The following is a 25,234-nucleotide window of genomic DNA, read 5'->3' on the forward strand; positions in this document are numbered from 1 at the left end:
GGTTGCCCAGAGAGGTTGTGGAGTCTGAATCCTTGGAGATATTAAAAACCTGACTGGATGTGGTCCTGGGCAGCTTGCCCTAGTTGACCCTGCTTTGAGCAGGGGGTTGGACTAGGTGATCTCCAAAGGTCCCTTTCAACTCTCAACTATTCTGTCATTCACAGAGTACAGGCACCCAGCATTTGGGGATATGATTTGACCTCTCTGACCATTTCTTATTCCAAGAGTGTGTTAGTGAGTTGAGAAAGAAAGACGACGGGGAAATCCATGTCATACGAGCTGGACTTTTCCCTGTAGTCACTTTCTGTTCCTCTGTGCAGAAAGTTCAAGCTCTGGATGTTTCCCTTCCCCTTAAGCAAAGAGTTGAGCAGCCCAGACCGCAGGACTAAAAGCTTTCCCCAAAACCAAATGCACTCAAATTATCACAGCAGCAGCCTACTGTATATATACCAAGATAATGGGGACAATAATTTTTTTGGAGTCAAAACCTGTTTGTACAGGTAAAAAGCTAAAGTTGGCTTCCTGCAATTAACAGGAAAGAGATGCTCCTATAAACACACGACAAGTCATCATTACTCCTAGAATTTCTTTCCTGGTAAAGAAAAAAGTCTCTATGAAGTGGTTTTATCAGAGAGCAAGATCAGAAGTAGTTTTAGCTTAATAGCTCTCTACTGGCATCCTCACTGGCCTGGCTGCTGCATGGTGTCCAGCAGCCCTCAGCAGCAGGAACCAGGCTGCCACCACAGCAAGTGAGGAAATGGATCGTGATTTCCCAGGTGTTTTTCTTAGTCCTGACCAACCATTCCTCACTCTCTTGGCTCCAATACCTTTTAAGGCTCACATATGTGGAGAAATCAGGCAGCATTGCTCCCTAGGTGAATACTTATCTAGAATACAGCAGGTACGTGAGGAGAAGTTTTACAGCAGCAGTGCCAGTCTGTGTCTCCTCAAAGGCAACCTTAAATCTAGTCACAGAATCACAGAATCGCTAAGGTTGGAAAAGACCTGTAAGATCATTAAGTCCAACCATCAATCAACACCACCACCATGCCCACTAAACCATGTCCCACAATGCCTCGTCCACACGTTCCTTGAAGACCTCCGGGGATGGTGACTCCACCACTTCCCTGGGCAGCCTGTTCCAGTGTCTCGCCACTCTCTCAGTAAAGAAATTTTTCCTAATATCGAGTCTAAACCTCCCCTGGCGCAACTTGAGGCCATTTCCTCTTGTCACATCCTTTGCAGTTGTCTAGAATCTGTGAAATTTCTATTGTAGATGAGTCCGTGTGCCTAACGTTCAACATGCACCAGGCACTACAGTGGATCTGTGGAGAGAGGAAACCCCTAGAACAGTGAAACTTTTGACAACACAGGAAAAAACCCACAGGCACCGATTACAGGGGCTACAAATCTTCCTGCTGAGACTTCAGCATACCTGGAACATGACCCTTGCTCTGTTTGTGTCTTTGGCACAAACAGTCCAAGCAACTGTCTAGCTGAGCTTTTGACCACAGCTCTGCACTTAAGGCCTGTGGCTTCTCTTTTACCCCTCTCAGCTCGTAGTACACCTTAATGAAGAGGGAAGGGTAAGACCCTCTGTGCAGGGTGGTACTTTGGAGCAGCTGATCAGTAGCTGCCAAATGGCATGTTGGCCTCATGGTCCCTTGAACCTTGCAGGGGGCTGAAGCCATCCTGACATTTGTCCTTCCAGATGAGGAGGCTTGGGGGGGGCAGAGGAAGTTGGGAGACAAAGCAGAGGTTCTTGTTTTCTGATACACTGTGAAGTTGCTCACTTTCAATCTCTGACAGAATGGGCTGCGCTTGCCCAAAGAACAGTTCAAGCACTGCGTTCCTGACATCTCTTAATTTATTAATTCATTTACTAGACCTTGAAAGCATCTTGCACTGGAAAACACTGTCCTGATCCTCTATTCAGAAGCAGACACGATGAGTGCAGCTATGGCTCAGAAGAACTAACAGAACCAGTATGAAACTATTCCCACAGTGCTGTCTTGGTTTAACTTCCTTGTTCTGCAGCAGTGGTGCCACCAGCTGGCAAGAGCCCAGATCCCAAGTCGCAAAGATCAGAAACAAAATACACCCAAGAAGGGAAGTGATGACAGCCAAGCAAACCTGCAGCAGCTGGGCTGGGAGATAGAGGCAGGCAGCAGATTGAGTGTTGAAAGGGATAATGTGCACTGCCACCGTGTTTGTAGCGTACAGTAAAAGCACAGCCGATAGCAGCGTAGACCTGCTGCAGGCTTCAGGCCAAGGAGCGCAATGGATCTCGTCTTGGTTCCACAGCCAGAAATGACGATGGCCACAGATGCACATGCCAAGCACAGCCTGTGAGAAAGCACTGAGGGAACCTGAACTGTTCAGTATAAGGAGTGAAGACTGTGGCAATGAAACAGTTAAAAAAATCCCTTCCAACAAAAAGAGATGAGCTGCCCCACAGAAGGGAACAAACTGCTTCATCTGCACAGTGCATGGGAAAGCAAGGGGAGCTGCAAGGGGATTTCTCCTCAAAGCTTGCACACCAGGTTAAAATCATGACAGGTATTTAAAACAGGTAACAAAGTTAGTTACACCTACTAGTTCTACCCCTTAATTAACTATTGGTTAATACTTTTCCTACTTCATCTTAAAGTTACAGTTCTAATTCACCACGCATGCTCAGAGAGTAGGGGTCTTAATTGGGTTGGGGGCTTTTCTAGCTAGGAGGTGTGTTCCTTAGCATTATAATGAGATGATAATGAGACAAGTTAACTCTAGGGCACTATTTTGGCAGTCCATTTTATTTTTCTAAGATTCGTCCTTGTGGTAATCGTTATTGCTAGTTAGCAGAGAGTTAGTGAAGACAGTCTTTAATACGTCTAAGTGCCAGGTGCAGTTGTTAAGAAGCATCTTCTTTACAGTCTTCTAATTCTTCTTACTTGCTTTTAACACTTGTTTTTCACGATGTCCTGTAACATAACAGTCGCAACTCTGCCATTAGATACATTCCCTATGGAAGCAAGGAGTGCTACTGCAGCTATACAGAGAACAGGACTGATGTTTAAGCTATGAAAAACAGGAGTAAGCTGAGAACCTGCCCTTGGGATATCAATCCACTCACTGGTGAAGGAAAAAACAGTTCACTGTTTCCCTTGAATCAGTCATGTCAACACAGAGGCTGGACTGTTACAGGGAGAAACCCAAGCCCACTTGCTCTCGAACTGCCCTGGATTTACTTGCAGTGAGATGATTAGCAAATAAAGGAAACCATCAGCCAAGCCAACACACTATACAAATACATTTTATTTAGAGATACCCATAGTAAGATGCACAAATACTTTTTGTTCACCACTTTTCAGATCACACAACTTCAAGTAGTGGAAAAAACAAACTGCAGTTAATTACAATTATCTATATAACAGGGCAGTAGTAAAAGATCCCTTTGTCAGACTACAGCATGGTTAACGATACTCAGGTGAGAATGTACAGATCTAGGTATTTAAAAAGTGCATGGGTCATTGCCACATACACTAACATGCTTTTTCAAAGAGCAACATCTTTCTGGCACGTGAACACAGTAACCCGGTTAATGCAAGATGGAAAATTAGGTCTGGAAATGTATCTATTAACAGTTTTCCTCCAAACAGCAAATTAAGAGTTATTTGTGACTGACACATGGAAAGCAATCTGTAAAAATCACTGTTACGTTGTCCATGTAGTCAAGCAACACACGGATGACCTGAAATGATCAGTTCCAGCCTACACCTTCACAGCTCTTCTACCACAGTCTTCTTCAGAAAAGTCCAGAGCACTTGACTGCATTTAGCAAGCTGGCAGAAAAGCTGTAATCTGAGATCCAAGCTCTTGCACCCACACTGAGTTCTTCCACAAGAGAAATCTCAGTCCTCAAATTTCAAAACCCCATGTTCCACCTGCAAGCACATCAACTGGATCACATATTGCTGGGTTTACTTTCAAATTCCCATCTAAATGGAGGGAAAGGTAGGAAGTGGTGCTGATCTGAGAGAGCAGCTGCATTGGTTTAAAGTTGTATTTAAACCCCATGGAACCTGGACTCTTCTCTCCAGCATGTGTGTCTCAAACCAAGGAAGTTCAGCAGGTTCCTCTGCTCAATGCAATCCCCATTTTGCTTTTAAATAGGGATAGTGCTGTATGGTGCTTGGGAAAGAACAGCAAGGACTGTTGTGTGGATGATTACACACAAGAGCAAGAAACACGTTAAATCAGTCTTCAATTAAACTTCTTCCATTGCAAACAGAGAGAGACAGAGACTGACTTTTGCATTATAGTTGAGAGGCACATTTTGCATTGATGAACAGAAAACCCCAGTTTACATTGCAACTTTCTGTGGATTAGAACACAGACAAACCTCCTGTTAAAGCAATTTTTAAGAAAGAAACAAAAAACTCACTGTTCTTCTATTTAAAATTCTTAAACTGCTCCCTCACCTATTTTACCCAGAGATACCTTTCCACTTGTGTGTATGCAGCTGCTTTTCCTCCCTAAAACTTGTTTGTGTAAGAGATCCTTGTTTCTGTGCCCCCTGGAAGTAGACAAGTAATTCTGATGCCTCACAGGATGGGCCCCTGTACCACGTTCAGGAGAGCTGAGAAAGTCAGTAGGATTTCGTACATATGCAGTGAACCCCAGAACAAAAAACGAGAAAAATAAAAGCCACCTAATTGAAATAGCCAGCAGTACAGGAATCAACTCCTTCATGGAGCAGGAATGAGTTTGGAGCAAAGCCTTTCAGACTCAAAGGGGGATACCAGTCCGGGGAGATATCCAGGGCTGAGTCCAATGAATAGGGAGACTGTGAGCAAGGCCCCAATTCAGTGAGCTACTGCCTAAGCCAGTAAACTGCAGTAGGGCTTAAACAGGTGCCCCCGGGCTTTGCAGAACTGGTACCTGAACTAGTAAGCCAATAGAGAACAGGGAACTTGCTCGAGTCCCAAGGAGTAGAGGGTGGCAAGACGGGAGCGAGGCCGGGATGAGAGGCTGAGAATGGAGACACAGCATTTTGAACAAGAGTGACAGAGCCCATTAGAAGTTACTTATCTAGAACCTTTTCGTAATGGTCCACAATCACACCTGCACAGTCAGAGAAGCCCAGAGCAGCCAACTGAAGCTGTAAATCCCAGCTGGCCTGTTACGCCCCTGCATGTACAGCTCCTGCTGATTCACCAACCAACCAGGTGGAGGGAGCTGTAGGCAAGGCCCTTCCTGGCAGGAAGCACGTCAAGGTGGCTGGTGGCAGCTGTAAAGCACACTAGTCATAGAAAATCACGAAACAGAGACAAGTGCATTGGTAACCTTGAGGGATGAGGGGGAGAGTGAGTGACCGCTGAGGAAACTGATTCTTCCCCATGCCATCTTCACATCTCATCTGAAGAGGGATGACCAAGAGTTTCACAAGCTCTGAGAGCAACTAATCTGCAGTTGCAGAAGCATAAGGCATGATGGAGCTAACCCTCAAGGCTTCCAATTGCTCAAACGCTCCATTACCAGCTCATACCTGAGCGCAGCCAGCCTCTGGCATTTCTGCTGGCCAAAGCTCATTACAGTAACTTTTGCCTTTTGAGCACAGGGTTGGAGTTTAGCTCAGAGCACTACTATAGCAGTTTTTTCATAATCTGCCAAATACGCAAAAGAAAAATCCGTGGAGAAAGCCTTTAAATGGGATCAAGTCAGCAGAAAGTCAGTGATGCACCCTCCTGGATTTGCCCTCAATGAAATCTTTAGTTATGACGTTGAGCAGCAGCCGAAGACGCCAGTTCTCTGGTTGGCTAAACCACCACTGACCAGTTTAACAAACACACTGGGTTCAGACGCAGGGCGCCTCCACTTCCCAATCTGCTGACATCCACTGCGCAATACAGATGCGAGAGAATTTCAGCTTCTGTAGACTGTGCAGGAGTGGAGTCTCCACTTCCGAGTCAGCCAGCCAGACACTGAAGTTTATGGTAAAAGCACAGAGTGATCTTTCTACAGTGGGCTACAGCTTTTCTTTTTATTATGACTTGATATTTTTCAGGCTAGGCAAGCAGCCTTGAACTGATTGTTAAAGGTGAACTAAGAAGAAATGGGAGAAGGGGAAGGTGCTAAATGTTACAAAACAAAGTTAAACTAATCTGTTCTACTCTGAAAAGTGACTGTGATACAAACAGGACCTTACTGAATTTTGAAGAAACTCTGAAGTTAGCAAGAACTAAAGAGAACTCCAGATTAAGTTTGCGCTGGGGTAGAGAGAACAGATACAGTTAGCACAGGAAATACATATACATTAGAGCTCCTTGACCATGTATTAACCTCAATACACTGATGATTAATTGTGCTGATTCTAACAACAAAGGTAGCCTCATGGATCAACAGAATGCAGTACTGTACATATGCATGCCCACTGAAGGCCACAGCAAGTGAAGAAGTGTTCTGTTTCCATGCTCTTATGATCAAATTAACCTTACAGCTGGGAAGGGACATCTTGTATCAATCACACCATCCTCTGCTATCTGCATAAGAGACAGAAACTCAGCCCAAATGCCAGATGTCAGTTTGAGTTTAAGAACGAAGATATCCTTTGCCAATTCAGAAAACAAAAAAGCCAAACATGTAATGTCTTTGCATTGGGAAAAAAAATAAAATATCACTTTTCAGAGAGAAGAAAGAATTTACAAGGTAACTCTGAACACTGAGCCCCGTGTCCAGCCAGGCTGGTTTCATATACTATCTGCAATTTCTCCCTGTTCCATTTGCAAGCTGCATCAGTAATTTTGAACACTTTTACCTTACAGTTAAAAATGTGCACTGTGACATTTAAAGAGAGCTGTTACTACTTCACTTGACAGCTTCTGTGATAGTTCAGGATCCAGTGCTGTTTCTGACACAGCTCACGACAGAAAGAGCAAGCTGAGAAAGGCTCTGTTAAATGGGTGGAATTGCAAGAGTTGTTAACGAACATCAGACCCTGGATTCAGAATAAAAGCCAGCAAGTATCAGCAAGACCTGATTCCCCGCCCCCCCCCCCCCCCCCAAGACTTCGGATCTTATTAAATATACTTGGAAAAAAACATTAAAAACAGTTCGCTGTAGGACATCCTACCCTCAGGCAACAAGTTGTGATCACCGCACATTTTAAAACACCTTGTGTAGTTTGTGCATCATATACAAGTACATCATAGGCAGTGGGGAAGATCCAGCATTTGTGTACACATTAATATACAAGCAAGCACTGATAGATGTCACAGGTAAGACTGATCCCAAGACAAACCAGTGCATTGATTTGTGTCTACACCACATCCTAAAACAAATGGAACAAGTCACGAGTAACAGTACAAACCCGCTGCAACTTCAATACGTACATCTTAGAAAAAGACAATGCATGTACCCAGCCCCAAGACAGTGACAAGTTTGTGAGACAACTTTACAAAGATCAAGGTACCAGAAGAGGAAGGCACGTTAACCTCTGGTTGGTCCGTTTCGGTATTATTTGTATGAGTCATAGTGATTTATATACCCTGAGACTGTGGGAGGCCTTGAAAAGGAAAGGAGACCAGGTGAATGGGCAAATAAAAAGTACAAGTTTAATGAGATTTTAAGATTCAGCACCTGAATTTTCCCTTTTAATAAGGGAATCTAGAAAAGCAGTTCCTAAGAAAACAACATATTGACTCCTAGATTTTTGTTCTGAGGTCAAAGAATCAACATCTAGGACTATAGAGACCGCACTATGTCACAAAGGTTTTTTTACACACCCTCTCAGTTTCAGTCTAATGACCAGAATTTGTATACAATCAAGTGTTTTACTTGGTGGTTTTTTGGGTACAGAAATGGTCAGGCAGCCCACATCAACTCTGCCAACCCTGGCACCCTGTTTTACATTGGTGTGCACTTTCTTAGACCATACCGCTCCCAGCAGGATACTAGACGAAAAGGCTGTTAGAAAATGGCACTCAATTTTTAATTGGGGAGATTCCTTTCTGTCAAGAGCATTCTTTTAACTTGCCAAGTACCACATGGTTTTGATAACGAAACCCAGCATCACAAGCAAAAAGATACTTCCTAATTTAAATGCTTGAAAATTAATATGGAGAAACAAGAATGACAGGGGTATCTACTTGATCTCTCTGAAAATGTTTCTGATTAAGCCCTTTCACAAGTACCTCCTGAGCAATGAATAAGTATCCCCTCTATGTTCTTAAATTCTTCAGGAGTCCTGAGAGCAATACCAAACACTGTTGGGCTTTCACCCTTTCTCTTGTGCCCTCTTGCCCATCCTCACCACACACCAAAGTGCCCGCTTGCAGAGGCAACGGCGAGCATACACAGCAGATCCCTTCAGACAAGATGTGGCTGTCTTCTCCTTTCCGCTCCCCCTTGTCTGCAACATGAACAAATTCCTGGTGTGTGCGCTTCAGAGGCTTTCAAATAAGTTACTAACACTCAGAAATACATTTTAAGTTGAGGTCACACCATGGGCTCTAGCTGCAGGGCGGCCAGCAGTGCACACAGGCATTTTCACTTGGCTTTAAGCTAGGGAGCATGTCCTGGCCAGCATAGGGTCGAGGGCTCAGCATGGGCTGGCCAGAGGATCAGCTCTGCCTGCACTGCACACAGCTCTGCAACAGTGTTCCTAAGACCAGGCTGTACCCCAGTTCAGTACTTCAGTCATAGCAGCAATTGCAACAAAATCTAATTAAGAACCTCTCGGACACCTTGGAAAAGTGGGTTTATGGAAAATAAGGGCATCGGACCACCACAAACAGATCTCAGAGCTGCCACCTGGCTGCTGAAAGATGCTGCTGCTTTGCCAAGATGCAGCAACTGACAGCCCATCTGTTCCTGGTTTCTTCCAAATAAACAAAACAGGTGACCTCCATGGAGGGTCTGGGCAAGCCTGCTTTATTTCACATCTGCACCAGGTGAGGGACATGAGTTCACAAGGTCAGTAAGTGCATCCCAGCTGAGGAGCAGAAATTAAGACACCAAACCACCACCACTTGACATAGCCAGATCATAACTTTAATCTGTTAAATCTGCAGCTGCAAGCTATATACAAAGCAAGTGCTCAGGTGAAGGAAGAAGATGAATTTCTGGAGAAGAATAACTGATACATAAGTATCTTAATCCTTAAGATACAAAAAGCTGCCAAAGACTTGAAATGGAGGCAGCAAATATATCCCCATAATGAAGTTCAGGAGTCCCCCTCATTAAGGGAGTCACAAGAGTCCACAATGTGAATGTAACCTTTGTGGACAGACTAAGTCCAGTAAGATCACTGGGCACTCTTGCAATGAACTGTAAAAATGGATCTATGTGGAAAAAGGACAATGGAGACTAGGAACAAACACCTATTAACTGCTCTTTGGTAATTTACTCACCTTGGACTAACACCAGCAGCACTGATGAGGAAACAAAACAAATGTACTCACTTCTTTACTGCAATCCCAGAAAGCAACGAGGAGAGCACTAGCAGTTCTCCCTGGCTGACTTGACCATACAAGGGAGAAAGCTGGAGGAATTACCAGGAAAAAGGTGTTTGGTGAAGAGGGTGAGCACCACCCTCATTGCTATGCTGCAAAGTAGTTTATACTTACTTAGGAATGTTCATCACATAACACCCAGTTGTTACTGGGGGATTGCTACCCAGTACTTACAAGCTGGGTAGTACCAAACCCATAATTAAGTCACTAGTTTGATCACCTGCAACTATGAATGCTGAAAATGTAATACCCAAAGATACCCAAATTAACATGATAGTCTACTGAAAAGAGCTGAGCAGAAAAATTAACTGCTTCCGACACTCACCAGCAGCACAAAAAATCCCACATGACTGAAAAGTCAATAGCAGGAAGAAAAGTCTGAAGGTCTGTTATGATTAAAGTTCTTTTCCCTCCTTCATGTGCCTAGTGTGAGATAAACCAGAGTCCGTTCCCCCCCCAGGAATAGACCGTTACTGCGTAATCCCAAACATATACAAGGGCAACTGACCAGTTCTACAGTCTGAGCCAGCCTCAAAGGTCTACCCAGTTTAAAATAAACCAAATTGAACGTTTAAATCATGGCTTGACAAACTGCCAGCAAGCAAGCCCATTCATTCCTGCTCGACAGAGGTCATCTCTGCAAGTACAACATTGCTACAGTAAGGACTGGTATGACTTGGGGCGGAGGAGGCAACCCCTAACAGACCATTTGGGAGGGCAGGAAAGAGCAAGGCAGGGAAATCATTAAGAAACACTGGAAAAGATAAGACAGTCTGAAAATGTACAGGCCACTGGGTCTCAGCACAGCACAGTGAGCCGTTCAAGAAGCTACTGAAGTGCAGTCACCAGACTGAACTCCATCCATCGCAGGGGTGTATCAGCCATTTGAACAAGGGGGTGCACCCAACTCACCTCCATGTGGAGTCTGGAGATTCCCGGCTGTACAGCCATTTCTGCACTTCGATGGGAAACCCCTGCATTTCTCACCGTGATCCTGGATTTCAATTCTGATATCTAACCCAATAGGGCAACAAAATCAAATCAAGTAAGAAAACCTGGCTTTTTCTCCTATTTCTCCTATCACTTCTCTTTGGACAGTTGGCGTATCATCACTTTACCTCAATTTCTAACACTGACTGGACCAAAAGTGACCTATAACCAATGACAAAATATTCTGAAACTTAACATCTCTACCACTACAAGCATTTAAAACCACTGAAACAGCCTTGAAATTAAGTTCTCTCTGGCCCAATTTGTTTGCATGCTTGCAGCACTATCTAGTTTGTCTCTTTTTTTTTTTTGGGGGGGTGGGGTGTTTCATACAGCAACAAGGATGGCTCCCTCCCCATGAGAAGTTATCTTTGCAAGAAAGCACCCTGAAAGCAGAATACACGGGAGCATGGTGAGACTTGAGGAATTTTACATCATTGTCCAGATTCTTCTGAGAATTGTCCAAAGCTTCCTATGCAAAAAACAAAAAAAAGGGAGGAAAAGGGCACTCACACTACCAGGCTTTAGGACTGCACATTGAGGTACTCAGGGAGATCAAAGTCAGCAGAGCATGACACTTTCCAAGGATGCCTCTTCAGTAACCTAGAGACTCTGCAGAAAGATCAGCCTCCGTGTTTGGAGGCTGAAGCTCAACCCACACAAATATCCCTTTTGCCCCCTCACCCAGACCTGGAATATGCTTCAATTAATAGATCAACATCAGGGCTAGGATTTCCAGACCAGGAGTTTTCCTTCGGCACTGGTGACACTAAGTGCCTACGTCTTGTTTCAGCAGAACTGGAGGACACTCAAGTAGACTCCAGTGTCTAGTTTCTCTTAAAAAAAAAAAAGCAGCACCTCAAACCAAGCCCAAATAAAACACCTTAGCAGAACATGTTCCCTGTGACAGAGTGATCGTACACAGTAGTTAGAGGAGTAATCCTGGAAATACACATCCTGCCATACTTCACCAAGACTTGTTTTTGTCTGTATACTTCCACTTTTCAAAACCCCTAAAATAACCAAAGCAGTATGTTGCCATCACAGAACAACACAGGCACCATTACAACATCTTTAAAAAACAATGAACAACTCTAAAATTTCAGAGCTCCTTCGCTACCCCATGGTATATAATTTGTCCCTTTTCAGAGAAAAGCCTGAATAGCCACACATGCAGCGCCATGAACTGATTCAATTTAAGCAACTAACCCACAAGGGAAGTAGAATTATCAAATGCCGCAAGATCTGTTTGTGAAACACCCATGTCAGTGCTCAGCGTAAGTAAATTATACTTCCGGGACAGGTGCACATCTGGGACACCTCTTCTCTTGCCAGGATTTCCACCCGGATTGGAAAGAACTGCATTCCTTGCAGGATTTCCACCCAAGTCTCCACTACCAACTGGAAAGTAAGCCTGAGCTCACTACTTGGTGTTACTGGTGAAGATGCTGAGTGCAAAGAGAGAGGGACCGCAAGGACACATGCAGACTAGCTTCAGGCAGTCCGGCAGGAACTGTGTAAGGGACTAGAGCTACTCTGCCATGGTGGCTGTGATCTCCAGCAGACAAGAGAACAGAGCACGTCCCAGCCTTGTCCGTCTTCTCAGCTTCAACCGACTGCTCGTTTGGCACCAAAGCAGTGAGGTACAGGCACACTGTGCTCCACTGGTGACAGGGGCAGGGGAAAGGCGTTCATCTCATCAGAGGACAAAGGTGTCAGTAACAAGCTGAAAGCTTGGTGCCTGCCAAAAGGCTAGGAGGAGCACCCTGGAGTCCTGCATTTTAGCTGAGTGTAAGGTAAGACCATCACCCTGGAATGCACACGCTTCACAGCTGGACCTGATGGGCATCAGACCTATTCTCCCCACCCAGTCCCACATGAAGTTTGAGGGAGTTTGAATGCAGCAGGGGATTTGGGGAAAGACAGAGCCTCTCCTATAGCAAGCAGGATGACCGCAGATGCTAGCGCAACGTGAGCTAACAGCAAGTTATCTTGCTACACGGAAAGCTTCTAGCTTGCATTAGTTAAGTCCGAGACGCACTCTTTAACCTTGGAGAAAAAAACAGTTTATTTATTCCATTGGCTTATTAGAGGAGATGGCCAACCAGAACAGCTAAAATAGGAAGCTTCCACAATCTGGGACAAAAACGGTCCTGGGTTTTAGGCAGTTTATGAAGAACCAATGAGCTACTGCAGCAGCATACTCGGGAACCTTGGCTCATCCGGAAAATGGATAGATTTAGGTCATTTTGAATGACAAGAACACTCATGTCCCTAGCCCCCATTTCCTCTCAGCACCTCTGCAGGCCCTCAATGTAATGTCACCCTGCAATAGCCACGCTGCAGAACAGCCTACGCAAACTCCAGTTGTACAAGCTGATACCTGGGACGGGCAGAGAAGGAATGGAAGATCAATTTTTGCTCCCGGCACTGCTGAAAACTACAGCTCAAATACAAATGCACTTTTGAGAACTCCTGCGCTTCTGCAGTTTGGGCTTGATGGGCAATACCCCTGCGGAATCCATCCCTGGGCTTCAATGAGTACAGCTTAAAGTTACCGTATTCCTCTACGTATAAACAGTGTCATTAGACTTGTACTTTTAAAAAATAAGATCAACCCAGGCCAGGGCCAGGCTCTGCAGATAAAGTAGTAGCTTATCTCTTATAAATATTTTTAATATTTTTTAATTACAAGTAGTCCTCACTCCAGGTAATGTAACTGACACAAAGTACCTGCACACACGCAGCCCCTAGACTTTCACAGAAAGCCCAGGAGCAACCACTCAATAAGAAAGGAATCCTACCTCACAGCAAAGTAGGGGAGGGGGCACATGGCCAAGATAGCCTAAATGTGGGGGAAGAGTCATTTGGAGTAAATACAATAAAAAGGGATTTCAAAAACCCTTCATACAAAGGATCAAGGAGGTTAAAGCAAAAAACTGGTTCAAAAAGATGTACAAAACTGTTGGAGACCAACAGAAAACTCTGCCAAAAAATAACTTGCATTTAAATCAGAAATCAATGGTATCACACAATTCTGTTGTTAAAAAAAGGAAAAGAAAAGTGGAAATCTGTGTAAAGATCAGCATTTATAAAGAGTTATCATTAGCTCCAGAGACCAGCGTAATTCCCATGAAGTCCTGATGGAAGGGGGCCTCCTGCCACAAAGAGTTTTGTTCCAGACGAGTCGTAGCAGTGGGTGTAAACAGCATTTGGGAAGAAATTTATGTCAGAAAAATAATTCCTCCAGGTTTCATCATGATTCTGTTAAAGGAAAATTTAGATTGTTATTGTTGCCAAACAAACCCAAAACCTTGTTTCACAGAAGCAGAAGGTAGCTTCCAGAGCCTAAAAAGGGTTCTTTTCTGTTAATACCCCCTGAAGCTTCAGACAGATCAACCTGAAGATCCCAGAGTTGTTCTGAAGCTTTTTCTGAGGACATTTGGGCCAAACATTGGAGGGCGGAAGGTGAAGGGGAGGGAAGATAACAAGTTTCATTAGTTTTTAAAGTTACATCACAATGATACAAAAGATAATGGAGAGAAGTTAGACAAAGCCATTAACTGCTTTATGATAACACACAGGAAATTGAACTCAAGTGCCTGCCATGGCATTACTTCAGGAAGCCACAGTTTCTAAAATTGCACACAATTAAATGAAATCTCTCTTACTTTGAGTACCACGTTAGAGTAGCACATTTTTGAAGGAAGACAATGTATTTTGTGTTTGAGGTTCTAAAAACTGAAAGTTAGATTACATTCAAAAATATAAAGATATAAAATCTAGTTCATTTACAAATTGGTGCCTAAGAAAAGTTGTCAGTATATGCCTTACACTCAGGCAACCAACCTGCAATACCCTTTCATAAAGCACTTCTTGCTTTTCGTGATTACAGTTATCGGTTACATGATCACTGTTTTGCTGGGACACGTTTCATAAAATAGCTCCCATTACTATAAAAAGAACTGGTTCTCAAGCCCTACTGCACTCCTGTGTAAAGGGTCGCCTACAGCTACAAGCTACTCACCAGCCAGCCTTTCCCAGTAGTCAGCTTCAAAATTTCACTTCCTCCTAATTTCTGCTTCTGTCCATAGCAGGCACGTGGAGGCTTTTCATCCAGGAACCTCTGGGCTCTGATATCGTAAAACAATAAGGAACCTTGCCCCGTTCCCACTGTGATGATGTGCTCATAGAAGCTCACCGATCGAATACCTGTCAAGTGGAGAAGGGACATACAACGCAGTAAGGAAGATGGATGCTTTGGCTCTGCAGTGCTGCTGCTTGATGTCTAGTATTTTCTTTAATAAGAGCTACCTACTAGTATTCTCCACAACACAAGTTTCCCCACTGCTATGGAGCAGTGCAGATAAATCCCCACTGATGCTATTGAAACAGCAGTTTCAGTTGCATATACTACCTCCCTTCTCCTCTGAGGCTGCCAGCTGCACTGATGGTGCACAGTAAGAAGCTTCACTCTCAGCAGGCCCCAGCTCTGCCAGATAAGCAAAGATCATAAGCCATTTAGGATCAAGAGCAGCTTTGTTCTGTCTGCCATGAGCCTCTAAGCGAACACACCATGAGCGAGTACATGGCAGCAGACAGAGGAAAGAACACCACATTGGTTTCCTCCATGAGCTCACACCCTATTTAGCTACCTGCCAAGCTGCGGTAAGTGACCATGTGAGCAAAATTACGGTCCCAGCTGCCACCAAGTGCATTTTGCTGATCAGCAGGCTAGCTGTAAGCAAGTATAACCATAATGATCGCTAGTCACTTTGCTGCTAAGAAATATCAGGCTCTTAAATAATTTTGACGCTATCTCCACACCAATATTCTCACGCAAGCACACCTTACTCATTGTAGCCGGCACTTCTAGCACTTCACCCAGCAATGAAAACAGACTAGGAATCCTACAACCTAAGCAACACCATGTTACGCCAGCACATGGGAAGGTACAGCCAAGTTTCCAGTCTAAACAAAACATTCTAGCACAATTCAGTTGTGCCATTAGACTGAGTAAAAGCAGTACATTTTGTTTTCACAAAAATCTAAATCTGAAGCCTCAGCTAAACAAGGAATCCTTGGAAACAGTCTGGGGAAGTTATCTTTGTAGGAATTTTCAATTTGCAAAATATCCCGTCATCTCACTTCTACTTCTTGTGCAAAAGGTTTGTTCTGTCTGAGCACTCTACCCCAAACAACTTCTACACAGATTAAACCCTGCCACATCTATGCTTTTCCTTCCTGCACAACATGATGCCAGGTTATAAACTCTAGGGCTTTTCAAGCCCTCTTTAAAGAACCACTGAATTACAGCCTAAACAAGCATGCAAACAGGAGGGGCAAAGTAGTGAGTTATGCCAGCTACATCCACATGCCAACTGCTGTCACTGTACCAAGTGGGACTGAATGTCACGAAACTTGTAATATACTGGAATACACCCAGCAGGACACACGACAGCAGACATCCGAGAGGTATGAATGCAGCCAAGGAGTTTCCCCTTCCCCTTTGTACAGAGTCTTAACTAGAAACACATCCGCATCCTTCCGCCTCCGCAACCTGATGTTACATCCACAACCACCAGCATCTGCAACACACACTTAGAACAGGCAAGGCCACATTGTCATGCTCCAGGTGTGAGGTGAAGTCTTGGCTGCAGGCTTAATAAGTGGGAAACCACTATGCAAGTCTCACACCTGCTGAGTTAGATTTACCAGATTCATATAAGAATATGGAGCAAGTTGGAGACATCTTCCCCCCGCCCACTACAAGGGCCTGGCTCTGGCAAATACATGCAGAAAGCTTTAAGCCCTCTGCAATCAGCAAGAGCAGTCACTTGGCTAAGAGGAGAAAGGCACAAGAGGGGATGTTCTCTTATTTTTGCTGCAAAAGCGCTCTTGACAAGCAACCCAGCAGAACACTTACTTAACAGAAACAGGTGATGGAGTATAAAAGCAGATGGCATATACTTTTCAATGAAATTTATTAATAAAAAGCTATAAAATGCAGAACGACTGTGGATCTTTCTCTAATCAAAAAAATTAACTGAAGGAATCCATGATGTACCCACTACTAAAAGGATTTTTAGAATAGACTTTCAAGAACAGCACTTCAAATTGGCTCTTAAGGGGCTGAAGTACCTCAGATTAATCATTCCCATCAAACTAAAAGCACCACCTGTGCCTAGAACTGATCACAGTAGACTCTCCAACATAGCTAGCACTCCACCACCTGTGGACCTGGACTATTTGGGTCAGCAAATTGAGTCTCACTCCCAAGAGGCAAATCCCAGAAGGAAATGAAGATGCAGTAGTGTGTCCTACACAAGGAGTAGACACAGAGTCTGTGCTGCGCAAGCTCTGTCCACTACATTAACGTTGCTGCCTTCATGATATAAAGTCAAGGGCACACAACATAGCACTGCATGCTAGCCAAGCAGAAAGCAGTTGCTCTTGCAGATCAAGTAGTAGAGCCCGGGGCCTGCACTTCCCTGTACAGCTTCTAAGAAAAGCAACACTTACAAGATGTGCAAAAAAGCATTAGCTACCTTCTCATGTAGAGCAGACAGGGTTACAGTGGGTAAAAATGAGCCCCAGTTCTAGTCTTACTAAGCGACAACCTTTCTCTGGCCTGGTTTTGGATACAACACTAGTGATCTGAAGTTAATGTGGACTTACCGCATTCAGCAGGTGCATTTGGAAGCTGAAAGCACATTCAGGTAACACTTCAAAGCACTTAAGTCAAGCCAGATTTTAGTCCACAAATCAATAAACAGCCTACTTTCTAGAGGTACTGCACCACTCCAAGTCCCAGTGAGATCAACAGAAAGTTGAAACACTCAGTATCTTGGGAATTAGTATTACTTAAGTGCCTCCACCACCATGTCAAAAAAAAGATCCGCCTACTATGCAGAACAGAAAACAGCATTGAACAAAGGCTTTCTCCAGACGTGAATTGGAGATGTCCCAGAGATACTACCTACGCATAGATCATCCCCTAGCAGGGATGATGACATATTTAAGGCAGAAGCTTTCAGCCACCAGCCACCACTGGGCACCACACTCCCATGTCTTGGTGTTTCTTCCCTATGATACTGAAAGGTGACAGTGTCAAGAACCTCCACAGAGCCCTCAGTGACAGCGGATCAGGACAAGGGCTGTTGCTGCTAAGGCATTCACTTGACAACATGAAATGGTGAAGCACCTTTTCTCATATTATAGAAACATCCCATATCTGAAAGAAGCAGACCCTGACATTTATCTAGACAGCACCGTTCAAACTCCAGTAACCACATAAATAAAACCTTCCTAATCCTTACCTATATGCATTCTCTTTTGATAACAATGAAGAATGATGCCTAGAGCTAAGCTAAATAAGGACTGTGACTTACTAGTCTGGGATAAATATGGTTTAAAATGGCCATCACAGCACAGTGCCTTCTCATGCCTGAAAATAAAAGGTACAGGAAGAAGCTTATGGGACCATGCCCCCTGCAAGCCCTCATGCTTGGCCCTGGTGTAAGGTTCAATTTGACATATTGCATCAACATCAGAAAAGGAAAACAGCACTCAAATCTGCATTTTTTTAATATATTTTTTAAGAGCTAGCTTTTGTATATTTAAAGCAAATAAATACACATTGAAAATTAAGAGTCTCACTCGTGGCTTTAAAATTACAAAGCAAGCATTCACTCACAGCACAGACTCCCAATATGATGGCACAGAGCAGACAACGCACACTTAAAAGTTCAGTAATATTTGGATGGTGTACTATTTCGTTGATCATAAAAATACTAATGTTGTCTATCATTAGATTTCAGAGTTGCTTTTTGGTTTGTTGGTTGCTCAAGGAATACTGTCATAAAAGCAGAACCTACATATCATATTAATGATTTAGTCTATCAGATAAAAACCCCTTCCTATTTATTAAAAGCTTATCTTACTGCAGTCTTAATAGCTACTTCTGCAAGCAAACCACTGGAAGCACCCTTTGACAAGTTTCTTACCACTGCCTCGTTCTTTGGAACAGACGGATTTAACATTGTGAGAAGGCTGCCTCGGATCCAGAAAGGAGACATGCGCCTGTGATCCTACTGCATACACTGACCACTCCTGACCATAAGCCAAACACACGTTCTCCCTGCAGTATGGCAACTTTGTGGAAAGTAGCTGGAAACAGAAGAAAAAAAAATCAACCCGTTATGAGACAATAGAACAATTCTGTACGCTATGTTCAAGGAAGTTGCAGTCAAAAAAACAAAATCCAGCTAAAAAGTAAGTTCACCACAAAACCAGAGCTTTAAGAGAAAAGCAACAACCTGACACAGAGGAAAAAAACCCTGAAGGAGATGGGATGCCTTATCTGAACCAAACTGAGATTTATGAAGGCTGAAGTCAAGGATTATGCAAAGAACAATGAACATTTTGGCAAATTTTTTAAAATCTTTCTAAGCTGCTGTTATTTCCTCTTCAGCAGGCGTATACAGACATCAGCTCTCAGCTGAAAAAGCTTACCTCATACACTAGCACAGATACATCTGGGCTTGAGCTGCAATTAAGCTTAAATAAGTGCAACTTCCTTTATGAACGCTGCTAATCAAGTTCTAATTTTTAGGACATTTCATTTTACGTAAAGCTTTTAAGTGTTTTACAAACACTGCTGCTCTTTCTTCAGGCATTTAAAGGAGATGAAAAATAATGAACAGCCTTAACTGCTAGGCAGTTTTTGCAATTTAACACCAACAAACAGAAAAACACCTTTGATAGTGTGTGCTCTGCTTTCCAAAGATGAAAATACCCATCTAGGGACACAGCTCCCAGTTCCTATTAAAAAAGAAAAACAGTAAGAGAGTTAGTTTCTGCGTGATAGATGTTCTTACAAACTCTCACACTCTACTAGGCAGGCTGCATACTCTGGATTGAACTCATCCATAATCCTGTATATGCTTATCAAGATAAATTTTCATTGTATACTGATCTTGACAGAATGTAATACAGCACAAAGGTGCCAGGTAGAATAAGAATTAATAAAACAGTAAATGACAAAAAATAACTTTCAAAAGTATAGATCTTTTTAGACAATCAAATAATGAATTATTAGACAGTAAAGCTAGAGTTAACAATTCTCTTCAGCAGCTCCCACACTGATTCTGAAGCAAACATTTCTTTCCAGGCACTACTCTACTGAAAAAGCTATATGAAGTTTCCATCACAGAGGAGTAATTAACAACTATAGTGAAAAATAAAGCCCATAGGAGAACCGTGCTTCTGAGAGCACACCCACCTTCACTTCAGACCGTCTCTGTTTTTTGAGGGCAGAAAGAAAAGTCCTGAAGGATGAATTGCTACTCCCACTTGCCCCAGTACAATTAATCTCTAGTAGTACCAAGATATCAGCATGGGGGAGGTTAACGTTTACTATTTGTCAAACACCAACAAAATAACACCAAAGCAAGAACTGGTGCCTGCCCCTTGTGTCAGTCACCTCACTTGCTGAGCAATCCAGTAACAATTCAGCCACCAAACAGGAACTGCCTGAATGTTAGCTGGTCTTCACGAAAGGAGAAGGAAAGCAGCAAGAGCACTCCAGAGAGGGATTCAAGCTTTAAGAGATGTTTTGGTCCTTTATGTGCTTCTTGTAATCATCCCCTTCTTCCCCGCCTTAGGGTGAAAGACTAAAAATCAAACCCACAGGAAAATTGTTCCTTCTGAAAAAATATGATTTTTTTCTACAGGACTTCTCCATTCACTTGGGGCAGAAGCAGACATAGCAGATAAAGACGACCATCTCATATGAGAAGCATGCAAAAGGATCAGGAAAAAATATTAGGTTGCTTCTCTGGTATTTTTTATTTTGATCTTCTTTTCTTTTTCTAATATATATGGACAGTTTTAGGGCTTCTCAATTGTCTTGCTTATCTTACTGACCTTGTTCTTATTGTTGAAAGCCAATGCTCGGACTTTGCAGTTGTTAGGATTGGTGTTCTCCTTGGGGATATCCTTCAGAGCCCTGTGTGTTATGTGGGCATAGACAGGAACTTGGGAGAGATTATGCTTGGCATCACTTTTGGACAACACATCCTCTGTGACTTCCCAGAGACCCATCGAACCATCCCGGGACCCTGAACAAACAGTCCATAAATAAATAGTCCATTTCACATGTACATAACTCATTCCACACATAGATAACTCCCCTTTTTAAAAAAGGGTTAAGCAATAGTGTCTGAAAGAAAAAAAGGATACTATTACTTTAATCTAATTGAACACACTGTCGGTGCCTATACATTTATTAATAACAACATGATTTTACTGACCTGTAAAGTTCATAACATTGTGAACTCATTGTCAACTGGTTTGTCTACATGGTTTCCAAGCAGCTAGATCAGCTCATCTGTTTTCAAACTGATTAGGATGCACCAAAACCCACAATCTTGCACAACAATCACCATTAGAGAGCCCCACATAGAATAATGTCAGAGGCAACTGAACAGCCTGTGCGTTCAGCCTGTGCGTTCAGCCTGGCTTACCAAGGCTGAGATTGACAGTCTGTTAGGCCAATATAAAAATCTCCGAGAAAACTCAGTTGTGTTTATACCAATTTGGGTTCATTTGATTTCTGCCGGTATGCTTATGGATATGTATACACACATTTGTGAACTGAAGAGAAACAACTATTTCAAACCACAATTTGTACCAATTTGTATCAAATCTATTTTTAAAATTGTTTTTCTTAAACCCATGCAACCTTTTGTTTAACGAATGTAACACAGGAACTTAGGCTGAACAAGCAAGAACTCATTTCATTTTTCTACTGAATTTGAAGATTAATCCAAAATATGGATCAATAAGGGTAACAATACTGGACAAAGAAAGCTGAAAGTCTTTGGTTCGTAGATCAACAGAGGCTTAATCCAAGGCCCTATACCATCCCTTCTGGTGTTCAGGCAACTCACTTCCACCTAAGTCAGCTCTGACAGATTTGACATGTACCTCAATTTCTTCCCTACAATGTGAAAAACACATCCCTCCTTCTCTCACACAGAATGCATAAGAAAATATTTCATGTCTTGAAAATTACAGAAAAAACTAAGTATCTACATCAGACTATTAAATTTATAGGCTTTGGTACATCACAGGGAATAAGTTGCAAAGACAGTTAAGCAAAACATCTTGCTGCAACACAGGTGGTCCAGCACAGCAGAGATAGCTTTGCCCCCTCACAGATGGATTCAGTTATTTGCCACTCTCACCTACTACAGTCAAATACAAAAGGAGCTTCCTAATGAGACTTGCATAGCAGCAGCCAGCACATGAGGCAACATCCTGCCACTCCATTTACATGTTGATGTTTTTTAATAGCACCTAATCTTGTTTGTTATGGAGGCTGAATACTCAGCAGCAGAATTTCTAAACCTCTTGACATACTTTTCCCCTTTAATAGCCTTAGCAGGGGAAAAAGTCAACTTCAGCTGGTTAGCCCTGAGGCCAAGGAGAATATTGTTTGTTACCCTAGGCTCATGCCATCCTGGGAATTATTCATCCCATCTGAAGCTTCTGCCATGGAAATCTTTATATCCAGCCAGTAAAACTGAGTGGACTGATGCATTCTCCCTCAGCTACGGCTGCTTAATCAAGAGTTTAATTTCATGCTTACAGACTACTGAAATACACCACTGAAGGTTTTACAAGCAGAGCCCTGCCTTGTTCTTGGTGAAGTTAACACAAGCAAGAGGAATAAATCAAGCCCCCAGTCCTCTTTGTATTCTCTCAACAGTTTTGATGGCAGTGAGAAAATATACTGCCAGATCTCTAACCTCAGGCTATATGATCTGTGTGATCTGCGATGGGACCAAATGCCCTTTTTTTCTTTCTGTGGCATTTCACCTGCCCCAAGAAAGTCACCAAAAAATTTGCATTTAGTTTCTTAATTCATATACAGGTATTTGCTATATCCGCAATGTTTCGAGTTCAAGTATTTCTGCTCCACGCTTTCAGATATAGATGTACTTGAGTTCTATAAGATTAAAACAACATCAGAAGTTAGTTGTCTTTGTTTTCTCCTGATTAGGACCATCAGTGAAGTTCTGAAGAACTCAGTTTAGCAATCACACTTGCTAATTGCTTTCAACAAGTTTTCCCTGGCATCTCAGTTATGAGGACTAGAACCGACATCCTGCTGTAAGCACCATACAACAGAACATGGCAGTCTCCTACTCCCATCTCCACCCTTGAGCGCAACACAGTTCAATCTCACATGCTGTGCCTCTCTATTCCATTGGGGTCCTTATCCTTCCCTTGGATATCTGTAATCATCTCTTCTGTTCTCTTCAAGTTTACTAGCTGACAATGTTGGGTTTTTTTAATGCAGATATTTGGGTTGGAGACTTGCAAGGATGAAGTTTTATATTAAATTCAAAATCAAATTCCAGGATTAGCTTTCTGTTTTTTGAAAAAAAAAAAAAATTAAATCTTACTGAACTAGCAATTTAAGTATTTAACTTTTATAAGACTGTTACGATCTTCTGTCACCTGCAGTTCGACACCTCCTTGTACAGAATACTATGCCCTGTCAGCACAGAAAGACAGTGAAGTACTAAATTAATACAATACCATGTTAGTATTGCTGCCTTTACTTAAGTAATACTTTATTAAGTTACACTGATTATCCAACTAGTTACTAAGAAGTCAGTAACTGACCTTTACTACAGCCTTCTGTATTAACTGACATAGTGTATGTGCATAGACATATATATACACACACACACACAACTTTACTGATAGCTTGACAAAACAATCTGAATTTTCATTAATCAGTCTTTCACAGGATTTCAGGAAACGGATACTGCTGTGCTGTATTCCCAAGTTATTAACTGATAACCAACACCCCTCTTGAAATCATTCTTCTTGTGTGGAATCCTTCCCTCATTGTGTTTAGAGATCCTCTCATGGCAAAGACAGTAACGTTACCTCTGATACTAGAAAAATCAAACTGAGACCAGGGCCCTGCAAATAAAACAAAATGAAGCACCATACTAAGACCAAGAAGAGTTTAAATAGCCAAGGTAGTTCCAAGCAGTTTCAAATGCCCTGATAAAGGTGCTTCCCTAAGACCTATAAAGTGCTGTACATCAGTATACAATTCTGCAGAGGAGGGGAAAAAAAGAGAGAAAAAATTTACTTTACCAGAAACAGCCATAGTATCACTGATCCACGCAATTGAAAATATCCAGTCCTTATGTCCATCCTAAAAGAAAAAAGACAGATTTTTCTGTGCCATTATACTCTAGAGTAGTCTCAAAGCAGACAAACATTCTTCACTTTGATTTTTAGTACAAACTCAGAAGGACAGACCTACATTAAAACCATACAGATAAGATTCCAGTATCAAGCTGGAGCAATTTAAGTACCTAACAGTAATTTTAACTTTTTTTTTTATTTTGATTTATTTTAATAGAGATCAATTAGGTGATGGGAAAAAAGGGCTCTGACCAAGGACAAATTGATCTCAATTCTAAGGATTTTCCATTTTGAAAGCAGCATTCTTTAGTTCTGTAAACCGGCTACATACTTTTATTTCCTCAAATGCACATCCCTACTACAAAAAGTAACCAAAATCTTATGTTTACAATATATGACCTACAGATTCATTTTTCAAGAATCTTTTCTTTAGCAGGGGAGAAACCTGTGGGGAAAAAACCCAAACCATAAGGCTCTAGTTCTGTTTGAAACCTGCAAAGTCACAGCAGCACACAAATGAATAGCAAATCATACAAGTCTTCAAGAGTTGAGCCTTTCTGCAGCTGGTTATCTGCTACTGCAGAAACTCTGACCTGACCTCTGCTGTTATAGTTAACATCTATGTGAAGTCCTGAATAAAAAGGGGAAATGAGAGAGACGTGCTTACGGGACACCACTGTACTCATTTCAGCCTTTTTTCTTTTTAAGACTGGCTATTTTAGAAAGCCCTCATGATGTTTCAGAAACATAAGCAGTACCAGAGTCTATCAAACTGCCACAGGCTACTGGGTTAGAACTAATCTTCAAAGCCAAGTTCTGCCTCTGGAATAATACATACATAAGCTGCACTGGAGAAGGGGAAAATACGAACAACTATCATCTTTTCAATTTCTCAAAAGAGCTTTTTCACTAAAACTAGTTTCAGAGGTCATCACCACAATTAGACTTAAACATTTAGGATTTTGTTAGGTTTTCAGTGCTTAAAAGTAATCTGAAGTAGACCTGAATGAGAGTGAGGAAGAAGAAATCTGACTCAGAACCCTGAGAATCATCTCACATATTTATGTACTCACTCATATTTAAGACACCTTGTCAAAAAAGACAACTTCATCAAAAATGTTTTCAAGCTTTCAGAAATTAACTCTCCACTACAAGACTCCCAAATCTTAATCTTGCTCTGACCTTAGGCAATTCAAAGTAGTAATTCTTGTAAGTGACAGAATAAACCTTCCCCAAATACTCCCACTTACATCTCCCACACAGACAGGATCAAGTGTAGGCAGACGATAAATTGCAAGACTGTTGGGGTTGTCTCCACCTGTGGCCAGAAGGGTCCTCGAGGGGTTGAGCTCAATGGCATGAATACCACATCCCTGCTGGTTCACCATGCCAGGTTCACGATCTTTCAGAATAGGAATCTTGGTAATTTGACCAGTCTGGACATCTACTACAAATAACTGGGGAAAAAAACAGATGTAAGTCATCATCGAACAGATCAGAAAAACAAGATG

General features: G+C 42.4%; 1 protein-coding gene across 3 annotated transcripts in view; it reads right to left on the reverse strand.

The window, feature by feature from the left end:
* Positions 1–3,282: 3,282 nt before the first annotated feature.
* The window catches only part of DCAF12 (DDB1 and CUL4 associated factor 12), a 32,226-nt gene continuing 10,274 nt past the window's right edge, over positions 3,283–25,234 (reverse strand). Inside the window, exons 3-10 of one of the 3 annotated variants that reach the window (XM_059834434.1) lie at positions 24,974–25,180; positions 23,670–23,730; positions 20,415–20,608; positions 19,245–19,310; positions 18,494–18,656; positions 14,515–14,699; positions 13,607–13,751; positions 3,283–4,363 (exon numbers count right to left, since the gene is read on the reverse strand). In XM_059834434.1, the coding sequence (XP_059690417.1) occupies positions 4,302–4,363; positions 13,607–13,751; positions 14,515–14,699; positions 18,494–18,656; positions 19,245–19,310; positions 20,415–20,608; positions 23,670–23,730; positions 24,974–25,180 (1,083 nt within the window). In that variant the 3' untranslated portion in view covers positions 3,283–4,301. Of the gene's footprint in view, positions 4,364–12,454; positions 13,752–14,514; positions 14,700–18,493; positions 18,657–19,244; positions 19,311–20,414; positions 20,609–23,669; positions 23,731–24,973; positions 25,181–25,234 lie in introns of those variants that run through there. The other 2 variants (XM_059834436.1, XM_059834435.1) reach the window with 2 other exon arrangements.

The sequence above is a fragment of the Gavia stellata genome, chromosome Z (genome assembly GCF_030936135.1).
Source record: "Gavia stellata isolate bGavSte3 chromosome Z, bGavSte3.hap2, whole genome shotgun sequence".
NCBI lineage: Eukaryota > Metazoa > Chordata > Aves > Gaviiformes > Gaviidae > Gavia > Gavia stellata.